The following is a 13198-nucleotide window of genomic DNA, read 5'->3' on the forward strand; positions in this document are numbered from 1 at the left end:
TGTTTAACATTAACGTGTCGTGGTTTGGGGCCAAGCTAGTGGAATCTGAGTCTAACATCAGATTTGTAACAGTGCATCAGAAGCCCAAATTTCATTAGCATTTGTTTTTGCTGGCACAGGAACTTTGTATGGGAGGTTGACTTGCATTATTAGAGGGAGAAAAAAAAATACAGTGACAGTGTGGGGAATACTGTTGCTTATCTCATACTGCATTTCGACATTGAAAATTACGAAGTTTCATTCTGTATAACCTTACTGCTTTTGTTATTTTGTTTTTACCTTTCTTGATTTATTCTTACATATTGATGCCATTTAAAGTGGGGAAAAAAAGACCTTGTATCTTCAGAACCAAGTCTATTAATTCAGAGCTTTTAAATTCATGTATCTTTTTGGAAAACTTTACCTCCTTCTCTGTTTCTTACGTTCACTTTTTGGACATTTTATAATTTGTAGTGCTGACAAATGTGGGCCAGAGAAAGAAGGATAAACTTAACAGTATTTTAATTTTAATATTTTGGAAGCCATGGGGTGTGTGGGAGCGTGGAGATTATAGAGAGGTTGGGAAGAAAAATAGCAAAATATCTTGATTTCCCCCCCTCTAACTTAATTCTTGGTTATCATAAACATTCCTGCGTTTACTCAGGATTTTACTGAAGAATCAATCATCTGAAGGTTTGCTGTTTTATAATGGGTGTGTAGAACAGTGTCTTGACTTAGTCCATGATAACTGTATGAAAATAGTTTACTAAGCGCTTTTATTACTGGTTGTAATTTCCATGGTGTAATGACTTTTTAATATATTCATTATATGTGAAACTTACATATAATGACATTTGTTTGGAAGACACTCAGCATTAGTTTTATAGAATACTTAGAACCTTATGGTCTTTTCCAGATGTCAAGATATAAAAGGGGCAAGAGATGTAGGTTTATGTAAGAAGTAGCTGCTTGTGGTGCTAGTGTCCCGAAAAAAAAACTTCAACAACCAAAAGTTGGGTTAGGAGCATTCCAGGATTGTTTCAGAGAAAATCATGTAGGTATTTAACTTTTTAAAAGACATGTTATTTCAATAAAATTAGAAAACCTGTCCCTGCCCAAGATATTTTTTTAACCAAGGATTTCCTAATAGTCAATTCTGAATCTAAAAAAAAGTAAGCACGTATATGTATATTTTTTACAAATAGAAAAGGTGAAACTTGTAATTTATGTTGGAGAGACAAACGGAAATAGTTACAATTTAATGTAAAAGTTCAAATTGAGGTACTTAAAAAGTATTAGCTCAAAGTGTTTTCTTTATTCTGTACTAGAAAAAGGGGTGATGCCTACCTCCTGCCTTTGCCTTTTTTCTGTCCATTCATTTAGTACCAATGTGGTCTCTGCCATATGTCTTTATTAATTGAGTCGATATGTTTTTGTTAATAAACAGGCATGATGTTGTGAAAATAAGTGCAGAAGATATCCAGTCTGATTTCTGTAGTATCTTAATCAGAAATGAGCTCTCTTGCTGTTTTTCTTTTCACAGATGCTGCACTTAAGAAAAGGATACTTGTTTTGATCCTCTGCTCATTGTTTTTGTCGTGAAGTATTATTAATCGATCCTAGAGGTGGTATTTGTAAGAATTTGTGAAGGAAAACATAATTCCTGGACACTTTTATATAATGTGAGCAAACAAAATTTGTAATACAAAATTTTCTTAATTCAGGTTCCTTTAATACCAAGATTGTACTCAGTTTAATTCATATTTTCATTGTTGATTATAATAATAGCATTTTTACTTTACAACAAATATTGCAATAAGAAAAAATAAGGGCTATTCTGTGACTCATTTCCATAATCTAGAAGTGAAGTAGCATGAATATAAGTGGTTGGTATTTTTTTAAACTTCTTTTTCTGTAATTATTAAGATATGCTAGATAGATGCAGCTTTAAAGAGACAGAGTAAACCAGATTCTATTGCAGTACTTATTTTCATTCTCATTTTTAATTTTTCTTAGTGATAGAGAACTTTGTCAGTTAATTTTAGCATATGTCACCTTTGGGTGACTACTGTTTTAAACTTTCAGGTCTGATGAGAGCTAAAATATTAGGCCAGTGTCTCATCAGTAGAAAGATGTTCCATTTTCACCTGCAGTTGTACAGTTCCATTTTCACCAGCAGTTCTTTTTTCGAACCAGGTTTCAGTTAGAAATTGCATCTAGACCAGTTTAAAATTAAATCTTTTAAGTGTTGGTTTCATCCTGGCTGTCTTGTATAGACAGAAGTAGGAGATTTCATTTAGCCTTGAAGTAGATTAGTCAGTTACAATCATAACAATTACTTTTCCTCATTTTTCTGTCCTCCTGTTATTTTATTTCTTGTTAGTGTAAGGAATCTTCGGTTTACAAATGTTTCCAAGGTCCTCTTATTTTTTAAAAATTACTGTGGTTGTGCCATTAGATAGCTCCATTGAAAAATAAGATGTAGATGTAGATAATTATAGAGTTTATGTACAAAGAATACATAATGGTGGGGTGGGGGAGCACGTAGTTCTCTGATTTCACATAAGTGACATTTGAATGGGGGTTAATTTGAAGAACAGAAAAAACTAGACACAAAGCTATGCATAAATTGTGATAAATGGAAAAGGTGAGATTGGAAAGGAAGTAAAGGCATTATATGCCATTATAAGGATTTGGACTCTACTATTAGTGGGATTTTAAAAAGAAAAGAGATCTGACCAGATTTGTGTTCTAGATTAGTCTAGCCGTAGTATGGGGGGTGGCTTGTGGGAGATAGAACCCTACATGTCTATTACCAGACCAACCTCTGTTTAAAAAAAAAATTTTTTTAATGGGAAATATTGAGGAACTGTGTTTCCCCAGGGCCCATCAGCTCCAAGTTGTCCTTCAATCTAGTTGTGGAGGGTGCAGCTCACTGGCCCACGTGGGAATTGAACCGGCAACCCTATTGTTAAGAGTTCGCACTCTAACCAACTGAGCTATCTGCCCGCCCAGCAACCTTCTGTTCTGTAGTACGTAAAACTGGGAGTGCATTAGAACACTCAAAAAGAGAAAGAGGCTAAGTAGAGTTCACTGGAGGAGTTGCAGGAGTTGGAGAGGAAGACATCATGAAAACTTAAAGCGGGAAAAAAAAGGCAGGGAAACATGGGGAGAGGTAGTTACGGAAGCCAAGAGAGAAATAGTTTACAGTGTCCAATGCTACAGCGAGGTCAGATAAAAAATAAGGTTTGAAACATGGTGGATAAATTCAGTCAGCAGAAGCCAGATTACATTTGGTTGAAGTTTGATGAGAAACTAGTATTCTTTCAAGAAACGTGGCTCTGAAGAGAGATCAGAGAACTGCTATTGGAACAGTATTGCTATTGCTACAGAACTATTAAGATTTTCCGTTGTAATGCTCATTCGCTTTCTAAAATATTTGGTGGTGATTCCCATTCTTGAATTGGTGATTAGAGATGTTAAAAATCTCTGCAGGTTGCTTGTCTGTAAGTTAGTAAACAGAGAAGAAACTTATTTGGGAACTGTAATGTTACATTCTAGCCAATTCATATCTATAAATGACATTTAAACCACTTGGTAAAGTAATTTTGTTCATTTCTAGGCTGGAGAAACAAGGTGTAAGGATTCTTATATGTATTAATTACTTTGAGCATTGTAGTTTGGAACTTTGTAGCCGTTTTCAAGAAAGAAGTTATATTCTATATATCACTATGTTAGAAGAAAATAACAAAAATAGTTGGTTTAGCTATCCTTTAGAGGAAAATTAGAAGGTACATTTTGAACACTGTAAAGGTTTTATTTTTTTATTACATAACTGCCTTCATTGTCTTAGTTGTGATTATATTGGATGTTAGTATACTTGATGAGCTCCAAGAATGTTGTGTTAGATTTTTAAGCAAATGTTTCTTTTCATAAATTAGTCTTGATTATTTTCAGTGTTCATTTTTTATTTCTATTTTTTTTTTAAATTTGAGAGAAGAAACTGATTAGAAAGAAGAAACGTTTCCTCCTGATTATCTGAAGTGTAAAATTATCCACATCTGTGACAAACTTTCTTCCCTCTTCCTTCAGAAAGGAATCTTTAACATCCAACTCATTGTGGGCTTTCCCGATACCTAGAAGGAAGGATGTTATAACCTAACTAGGTGGAATACCTGTGGATACTATGGGTAATAACTGACACTAGTGATTTTGTAAGTGGACTATTTATATGGATATTTGTTAAATTTGAAATATGGGCACATAATGAAAGTGGGCATTAACACATATATTAAATGAAATTTAGTAATTTAAAAATATCACTCCATCTTTCTTGAAAAACAAAAGGAAACAATTCATCTATAACTTAATGTTTTTGTTAAATTAACTGGAAAAATTTTGGAAACTGGTTTCCTTAATATGCTGTTTAGCTAAAAGTTTTGGAAGATCTCCGTCAAGGAAACAAAATTATTCATCAAAAAGTGAAAATTGTGGAGAAGAAACTTTTGAAGATTTACTTTTGAAGTATAAGCAAATACAGTTGGAACTAGAGTGCATCAATAAGGATGAAAAGCTAGCTTTGAGTAGCAAAGAAGAGAATGTGCAGGAAGATCCTAAAACATTGAACTTTGAGGACCAAACAAGCACTGATAATGTCAGTATTACAAAAGACTCAAGTAAAGAAGTCGCTCCTGAGGAGAAAACACAGGTCAAAACTTTTCAGGCATTTGAATTAAAACCACTCAGGCAAAAATTGACTTTACCAGGAGATAAGAACCGTTTGAAAAAAGTTAAAGATGGAACAAAACAGCTTTCCATGAAATCTGACACTACTGAATCTAATCAAGGTAATGGAATTAAACATTTCAATTAGTAATAATATTTCTTCTTTCCCTAAACGGGTAACTACTTATTTTGGTAGCATGCTTCATTGAAATGATTCTAATTATCTGAATTCTTTTTGTACTTTATGTAGCAACAGTCATATTACTGAATAATGATGCTTTGTTTCATTCTAATCTTTCTTTTTTGTCTTTACATCATTCTGGTCAGAACTTGTAATACAATTTTTAACATAAGTAATAGTGGGTACCTTAGTTCCTAACTTACAGGGAATGATTTGACGTTTACCACTAAACATGATGTTTATTAAGTTTTTGTAGGTGTTGGGTAAAGGAGGGCCCCTCCCCATTGCTTGTTTGAGATGTCCAGCATGAAATGGATGTTGAAGTTTATCAATTTTTTCTTCGTTATTGAGAAGAGCATGTATCTAATTTTTTTCCTTCAATTTATTAGTGTAATGGATGATATTAATTGATTTTGTTGTGTTAAGACCCCTTGTACACTTGGGATAAATCCAACTAGTTCATATATCATTTTTACCGTATATATTGTAGATTTGGTTTACTTTTTTCTTTTCCTCTTTATAAAGGTATAATTTATATACAGTAAAACTTACTCTTTTTAAATGTATAGTTCCTTGAGTTTTGACAAAAGCAGGCAGCTGGGTAACCATCGCCAGCCACCACAATTAAGACATGGAACAATTCCATTAACTCCCACCAATTCCCCCGTACCCTTTTGTAGGCAGTCCCTCACTTCCTCAACCCTTAGCCCATCTGGTAACCACTGATCTCTTTACTGTCCCTATGGTTTTGCCTTTTCCAGAATGTCATGTAAATGGAATCATATAGTACATTGCCTTTTGCTTCTAGCTTCTTTCACTCAGCATAGTGTATTTGAATTTTATCCATGTGGTTGTATAAGTAGTTCTTTTTTATTGCTGAGTGTTCCATTGTATGGCTATGCTACTGTAGTTTATCCATTTCCCACTTGAGGGATATTTGAGTTCTTGCAGTTTGGGCCAATTTAAGACCTTCATAAATAAAGGTTCGCTAATGTTTTGTTTAGAATTTTTCATCTGGGTTCATAGCCTGTAATTTTTTCCCTTTTTCCTTGCCAAGTTTAGTATAAGGTTGTGATGTTCAAAATGAGTTGGGGAGTGGTTTCCTCTTTATTCTCTGGAATAGTTCAAGATTGGAATCATTCCTTGGGATATTTGGTAGATCTTGCTGGTAAAAGTGTCTGGGCCTGGATGGAGTTTTTTTCTGGTAAGGTTTTAAACTACGAATTGTTCATGCTTTCTATGTCTGGTTAAGGCAGTTTAGGTAAGCTATATTTTTCTAGTAGCGTGTCCGTTTTCGGTAAGTTGTAAAGTTTATGAAAAATTATTCTTAAGACTCTCTTACCTTTTCTTAAATTATCTGTGGCATTTTTAAATTGAATCCCCCATTTTTAATTTCCCCAGAAATAAGTCCATAGCTTTTAAAACTCATTAATGTTTTCAGCCTGTCTCCTAGTAAGATCATTTTGCGCTATGAAATTTCTGCTTTAGCTGCATCTCAGTTTGTGATATGTAAATTTAAAAAATTCATTTCTAACTACTTTCTAATTTTTGTTTTTCTTTCACCTGCAGGCTATTTGGAAGTGTGTTTCTTAATTCACAAACATGTTGGTTTTCTAGCTGTATTTTTTGTTACTGACTTCTAAGTCAGTTACTTTGTCAGAGAATGAGATCCATATGATACCAATCTTTTGAAATATTTGTGTAGATTTTCTTTGTTGTTTAGTATGTGTTCGATTTTTTGAACTGTTCTGCATGTGTTTGGAAGAAACGTATGGATTGTTAGATCAAGCTTTTTATGTTAGTATCTTCCTTCATTTTTAGATCTGCTTGATCAATTATTGAGAGGTTTGTTAAAATATGCCACTGTAATGGTAGTTTTCAATATTTGCTTTAAATGCTTTGAGGCTGTATAATTGACTCATTATTCTTCTTATTATGTAATGACCTTCTTTATCTCTAGTAATGTTTTTGTCAGAATTCTATTTTGTCTATATTAATGGCCACACCATCTTTCTCGTGATAGTATGTATGTCTTTGATAGTATATATGTCTTGTAATTCGTTTTCCATCCTTTTGGTCTTTCTGTATCCTCATGTTTCAAATGTCACTTGTACATAGTATAGAGCTGGATTTAATTTGTAATTTAGTTTGACGATATTTGTCTTTTAACTAGAACAATAGTTCATTCACATTTTTGTCGTGATTACTGATGTTTGGATTTATTTTCTTTTTTCCTTTTTTCCTTCTTACCTCTTGATTATCTTTTTGTATAATTTTTTTTCTTTTACTAGTTTGGAAATTAGTTATGTACTAAGTTTCTGTTCTCATATTGGTTCTTCTAGGAATTATAACATGAATTCTTATCAATCTGTAAAGTTAATCAAGGTCTTTACCCTTCCCCTGATATTCAAGGACCAATATTTGCCTAGCTTTGCCCATGTAGGTATTTAACACTTCTTCGCTCACTCTTCCTTCGATGTCTAGAGCTACTTATACTTAAAATACATTTAAAAACATTTCCTTTAGTGTGTGTTTGCTGGATGAAAAGTTATTTCTGTTTGCCCTCTTTAAACGATCATTTTCCTAGGTTTAGAATTCTAGATAGGTTAATTATCACATATTGAAGATATTTTCTGGCTTCCATTGCTGATTTTGAAAACTCAGCTATCAGTCTTAATAGTTTCTAATTTGAAGATAATCTGTCTTCTTTCTGAAGGTATTTTAAAGATGTTGTTTTTGTCTTTGATATTCTGTAGTTTAACTATGATGTGTTGATTGTGTTAATAGATTTCTTTTTATTTATCCAATTTGCAATGTGTTGTGCTTGTTTTCATTGATTCTGAAAAACTGTCATCTCTTAAAAATATTGTCCCATTTTTTTCTTCTCTGAAACTGTATAAATGTATGTTATGTTGAATCATCTCATTTTCTCTTCCGTTTACCTTACTTCCCCTTAAGTTTCCATCTCTAACTGCTACATTCTGGGAAATTTCATCTGATGTATCATCTTTCAGTTCACTGATTGTCTCTAGCTGTGTCTAATCAGCATTAAGCCCACCTATTGAGTTTTAAATTGCTGTTAGTTTTTATTTTAGTGTTTCACTTTTATTTTGGTTTTTCAAATCACTCAACTCATTCTTTTTAGTTTTCTTCTCTCTGCTTAGTTTTTTCATATTTGTCTGTTCTTTAAACATGTTAACCATAGGTTAGTTTTGTTTCTCCCCTTTGCCTGATAACTTACAATAATTTGAGATCTTTGTGGGTCAGATTTCTGATGTTTGCTATCTCTGATGGTTGTTTAGGATACCTTCTTTTCTTGAACACTTAGTGATATTGTTTGTTTCTTGTTTAAGTGAGGTGCTCATTTTTCTTTGAATTTTTTTGGAGGACTTTTTTTTTTTTTTTTTTTAAGATTTTATTGGGGAAGGGGAACAGGACTTTATTGGGGGAACAGTGTGTACTTCCAGGACTTTTTTTTCCAAGTCAAGTTGTTGTCCTTTCAGTCTTAGTTGTGGAGGGTGCAGTTCAGCGCCAGGTCCAGTTGCTGTTGCTAGTTGAAGGGGGCGCAGCCCACCATCCCTGTGGGAGTCGAGGAATCGAACTGGCAACCTTGTGGTTGAGAGCCCGCACTCCAATCAACTGAGCCATCTGGGAGGCAGCTCAGTTCAAGGTGCCATGTTCAATCTTAGTTGCAGGGGGCTCTGCTCACCATCCCTTGTGGGACTCGAGGAATTGAACTGGCAGCCTCGTGGTTGAGAGCCCACTGGCCCGTGTGGGAATCGAACCGGCAGTCTTCGGAGTTAGGAGCACGGAACTCTAACCGCCTGAGCCACCGGGCTGGCCTAGAGGAAATGTTTTGAGGCCTGGGACAAAGATGGATTCCCCAGAGAGGATTTGCTTTTGCTGTTGCCAGGCACCTGGGTAGACTTGTGCTCTGGGACCGCTTTATATTTGAAGTTTTCAAGGCCACCCATATGGTGTAAATTTGGTTGCAAACCTGAGTGGTTGACTGATTTTAGTTACACATTCTCGGGGACATTTTTTTTTATCTCTTCAATTTAATACCATGATCCCATACAGGCAGTTTTGAAAAGTAAAATCCGGTGGGATAGAAAAGACACACAAGTATAGAGTGTAATAAAGAGTTCTATATCAAAGCCTGCAGTAACAGAGGAAAGACCAAATATGTGCACCTGGATTTAGGAAGTTTTCATAGTGATAGAAATGTTTGAAATGAGTCTTTTCCACTTAAGAAGTCAGAATAAATCAAATGAGCAGATGAAGGCACAGAGAACTTTAAGAGGATGTTGAGATTATGGGTGCAATGTGGGCTATATGGTATGGTTCTGAGAGTGTTGGGATATAAATTTACAAAAGGATAGGTTGAGATTGGATTACAAAGGGCCTTTTGTAATCCAATTCTTTAGCAATTCTTGCTAAAGAATTTAGATTTTCTTTAAACATCAGGTGGACCATCAAATATTTGTAGGCAGGAAAATGATGTGATCGGTTATCTGTTTTATTTATTTTTTAATAAATTTTATTGGGGAATGTGGAACAGTGTGTTTCTCCAGGGCCCATCAACTCCAAGTCGTCCTTAAGTCTAGTTGTGGAGGGCGCAGCTCAGCTCCAAGTCTAGTTGCCATTTTCAGTCTTTAGTTGTAGGAGGCACAGCCCACCATCCCATGTGGGCATTGAACCGGCAACCTTGTTGAGAGCTCACATTCTGACCAACTGAGCCATCCAGCCATCCCTCTGGAAGCTCAGAGGCAGCTCATTGTCTTCATTCTAGTTCTGGAGGGTGCAGCTCGCTGGTCCATGTGTAAATCGAACCGGCGACCCTGTTGTTACCGGCAACCGGTAACCAACAGAGCCACCGGCCATGCCTCGGATATCTGTTTTAGAAAAGCGATTGACAGCAGTATGGAAGAGGAATTGACTATCTCCAGCTCAGTTTAGAATACTATGTAATAAAAGCTAAAATTATAAGCTAAAATTATCTGAATCAATAAGTTATATTGATTAGTGTTTCTACATATTCATTTTCTCCCCCAGTCATCAGCAAGACTCTCAGCTCTATTAAACCTTTACATTATTGGTCTCCTTTTTTCCATTTCTCTCCACAACTCTTCTAAACCTTCACCATCATTTTTCAGGGTTTTACTCAACCTTTATTCTCAGCATATGAGCTTGATTCCTATTTCAAGTGATCTCATTCAATTTACAACTTCTCACTTCCTAGCCATAAATGTATGTCCATATTGATTTCCACTTCAGTTCCTTCACTTTTTGGAAGTGGTGACTCTCTTCTTGTTTATGGCCACTTTGTTTTAATCTGCATTCTCGCTCATAACTTCTCCCACCTTCTCTGGGATCTTGTTCTGTCTGTTTATTTGATTCACCTTTAACCACTTTCTCTTAATGGGTTCTTATTATAAACATATTTGAGTGTTCATCCCAAAATTTAAGCACTCCCTCCTCCCCATTCAGCATTCTCCTTTAATTGCTGTCTTTTCAAGCAAACTTCTGGAAAGGCTAGTCTGTGTTAACTCTCATCACTTTACCTCTCATTCCCTCTCTTTACCCAAAGCAGTATGCTTTTCACCCCTAGTAAAATATGAGGTTACTTTGACCTAATTGCAAAATTCGTCTTTCATTTTTTCATTTCATCTATTCATTCAAAAACTAACTGAGCACTTTATTCCAAGCTCTTGGAACTATTCCAGTGAAAAAAATAGATAATTATTTATGCCTTCATGGGCTTGCATTTTAGAGGGGTAGACAGTAAATAATAGTTACAGAAAGAGAAACTATAACAGGGTAAGTAGGATGGGGATAGTCGGTATAGGTTGCAGTATTACTGGGTGATCAGGAGAGGCCTGGATTTGAAGGTGATATTTAAACAAAGGCTTTGAAGATGGTGAGGAAACAGCCAAATGGGTATCTGGGGGAAGACATTTCTCAGCAAAGAAGTAACTAGAAGCAATGGTTTTCTAACTGTGGTCCTTGGAGACTAGCATTACCTGGGAATTTGGTAGAAATGCAGACTATTAGGCCCTACCCCAGATCTATCTGCTGATTGGAAACTCTGGAAATGGGGCTCAGCAATCTGTATTTAACAAGCCCTCCTGTTGATTCTAATACCTGCTAAAGTTTGAGAATCACTGAACTAGACTAATAACCCTAAGGCAGAAGGGTGCCTGGCTTATTCCGGGAATAACAGGGAGGCCTATGCCATTAAGAAAGAGAGAGTGAGGGGAATGAGTAGTGAGGGGATGATTAGTGGGAGAGAAGAGGTCAAAGACGATAGGTTGGGAGAGATCATGCAGAGCCTTATAAGGACTTTGGTTTTCATTCTCAGTGAAACAGAAGCTTTTACAGGGCCTTGTGCTAAAGGACTGACATAATTTGATTTATATTCTCAAAGGATCACTCTGGCCACAATATTGAGAAGATTCTATAAGAAGTAGACAGATTTACTATATTCGTGATGTTTTTCTCACTAATCTTGAAATTTTGGGGTTTCTGTGATACCACCGTACACATCTGGAATTTCTTATAACTTTCTGATTTTCCTTTAAAAAAAATAATTTTTCTTTGTAGCTTAACAATGTCCTCAGTGTTCCATTCTTCTGGGGTGTTTTCAATTATTATGGCTTTAACTGCCACCTATATCCTGATGACTGTCTCTAGCTCAGTTTAAAATACCGTGTAATAATTTTTAAAGTACTGTTTAACTGCACAAGAACAATTTTCATTTTGGAAGTATTGAGTAAGAATTAAAATAATTATTTTATTTTAGAGAGACATGATAGGGGTAGAACAGTGCCTAACTACACATTTGGTCAATTAAACAATGACCTCCTTTTATAATCTTTGTAAAGTTATAGTCAGAAATGTATGGTTTGTGCTTGTTTTGTGCTTGTGTTTAAGGCAGCGTTGTGCCCATAAGGTACCTGCTACCTTAAAGGGAGGTGCAGCCACACTTTATAGACAAGAGTGATCATCATCAACTAACAGGCTTCTGATGTAGAGGAAAGTTGAGTGCTTTCTACATCTGTTATTGGAAGTCTGTGTCTTTATGTTCTTGTTCATTTTTGTCTAATAGTCATTATGCTGGTGTTCTTTGAAGTATGGTCAGTTTTGCTATAATGTGACTTGTGCATTCCTAAAAAATTACTACACTGCAAAAATTACACAATAAAAACTACAGGGGTTATGGGCAAAGTGGAGTTAGGGAAACAACATTCAAAAACTTTGTCAGTGACCAGAAACATAGATAGGAACCTAATAAAAATGGTAGCACAGCTTTACACGTGAAATGGTTAAAAAAAACAATGCTTGACATACTGTAATGTCACTTTACCTTGAAAAAGACCTAAAGTGTGCTTGTGGAAGTGGAGGATTTTCAGCTTATGAATTAAGAGGTGGAGCAAGGAAGGTTATCTGACATTGGACAGTAAGCTGTAACACCAGATGTGGGTCGGTGTGGCTGATAACACAGTGAGATGAGGTGCTTGGTAGATGCTCAGTGTGGGGTTTGTGTATTCCTACATGGCTTGGATCACCTGGATGTTAGTTTTCTCCATTCTCTCGGAGACAAGTCGCACATAAGCATGAAACTTTGTGTTAGGCTCAAATTATTTTCTTATATATCAACAAATGCGCATTTCCAAAACAAGCCTTATAGCAGAACTGATCTAATTCAAAATTTGGTGTTTGCCTTCCATTTACTTTGTCTAGGGTACTTGATTAGTCATTTTCTAGTTATCAAATAAGTCGCCTGTTCTTTTACCAATAGACCTTCTTGAACAATCAAATTAGGATGTTTGGAACACTGACAGATATTGTTAATGGGGAAAAAGAAAGTAAGCTTGGAACTTAGACTTCAAATGTGTCATCTTAAGGAAACACTCTCTTAGTTTTTAAATTCATCTGTTTCAGCTACAAAAGTGTATCTAAATACTCTTGTAAATGTACTGTAACTTTATTATGTGATTTGTAGAGCTGTCATAGATTAAATAATATATAAATGAGATTTTGTAAATAACTTCATCAGAAGTCTGTGCCTAAGGCTAGAATTCTGGGAAAATGTGTAGATGGATTTAATTTTGCTGATGTTTCTGCTGATTTTTTTCTAGATCAATAGAGGGCCATTTCTTTAATGTAGAAATCCAATTAAAAATTACAAATGTTGAATTCACTTTATTTACTTTGAATTAATGATCATTATACTCTATCGATGTGTGTTATCTATTTGGTAATGAAGCTTTGCTTGTCTAGTCTATAAATTCTGTTCTTATTTGAAATAAT

The 13198-nt window shown here is 35.1% G+C and overlaps 1 protein-coding gene across 1 annotated transcript in view; it reads left to right on the forward strand.

Annotated features, from left to right (window-relative positions):
- ZFC3H1 (zinc finger C3H1-type containing) overlaps window positions 1–13198 on the forward strand; it is a 50648-nt gene that overhangs the window by 1046 nt on the left and 36404 nt on the right. Inside the window, exon 2 of the mRNA XM_019748945.2 lies at window positions 4410–4826. Coding sequence (XP_019604504.2) covers window positions 4410–4826 — 417 coding nt within the window. The remainder of the gene's footprint in view (window positions 1–4409; window positions 4827–13198) is intronic.

This window comes from Rhinolophus sinicus, linkage group LG02 (genome assembly GCF_036562045.2).
Source record: "Rhinolophus sinicus isolate RSC01 linkage group LG02, ASM3656204v1, whole genome shotgun sequence".
NCBI classification, from domain to species: Eukaryota; Metazoa; Chordata; class Mammalia; order Chiroptera; family Rhinolophidae; genus Rhinolophus; species Rhinolophus sinicus.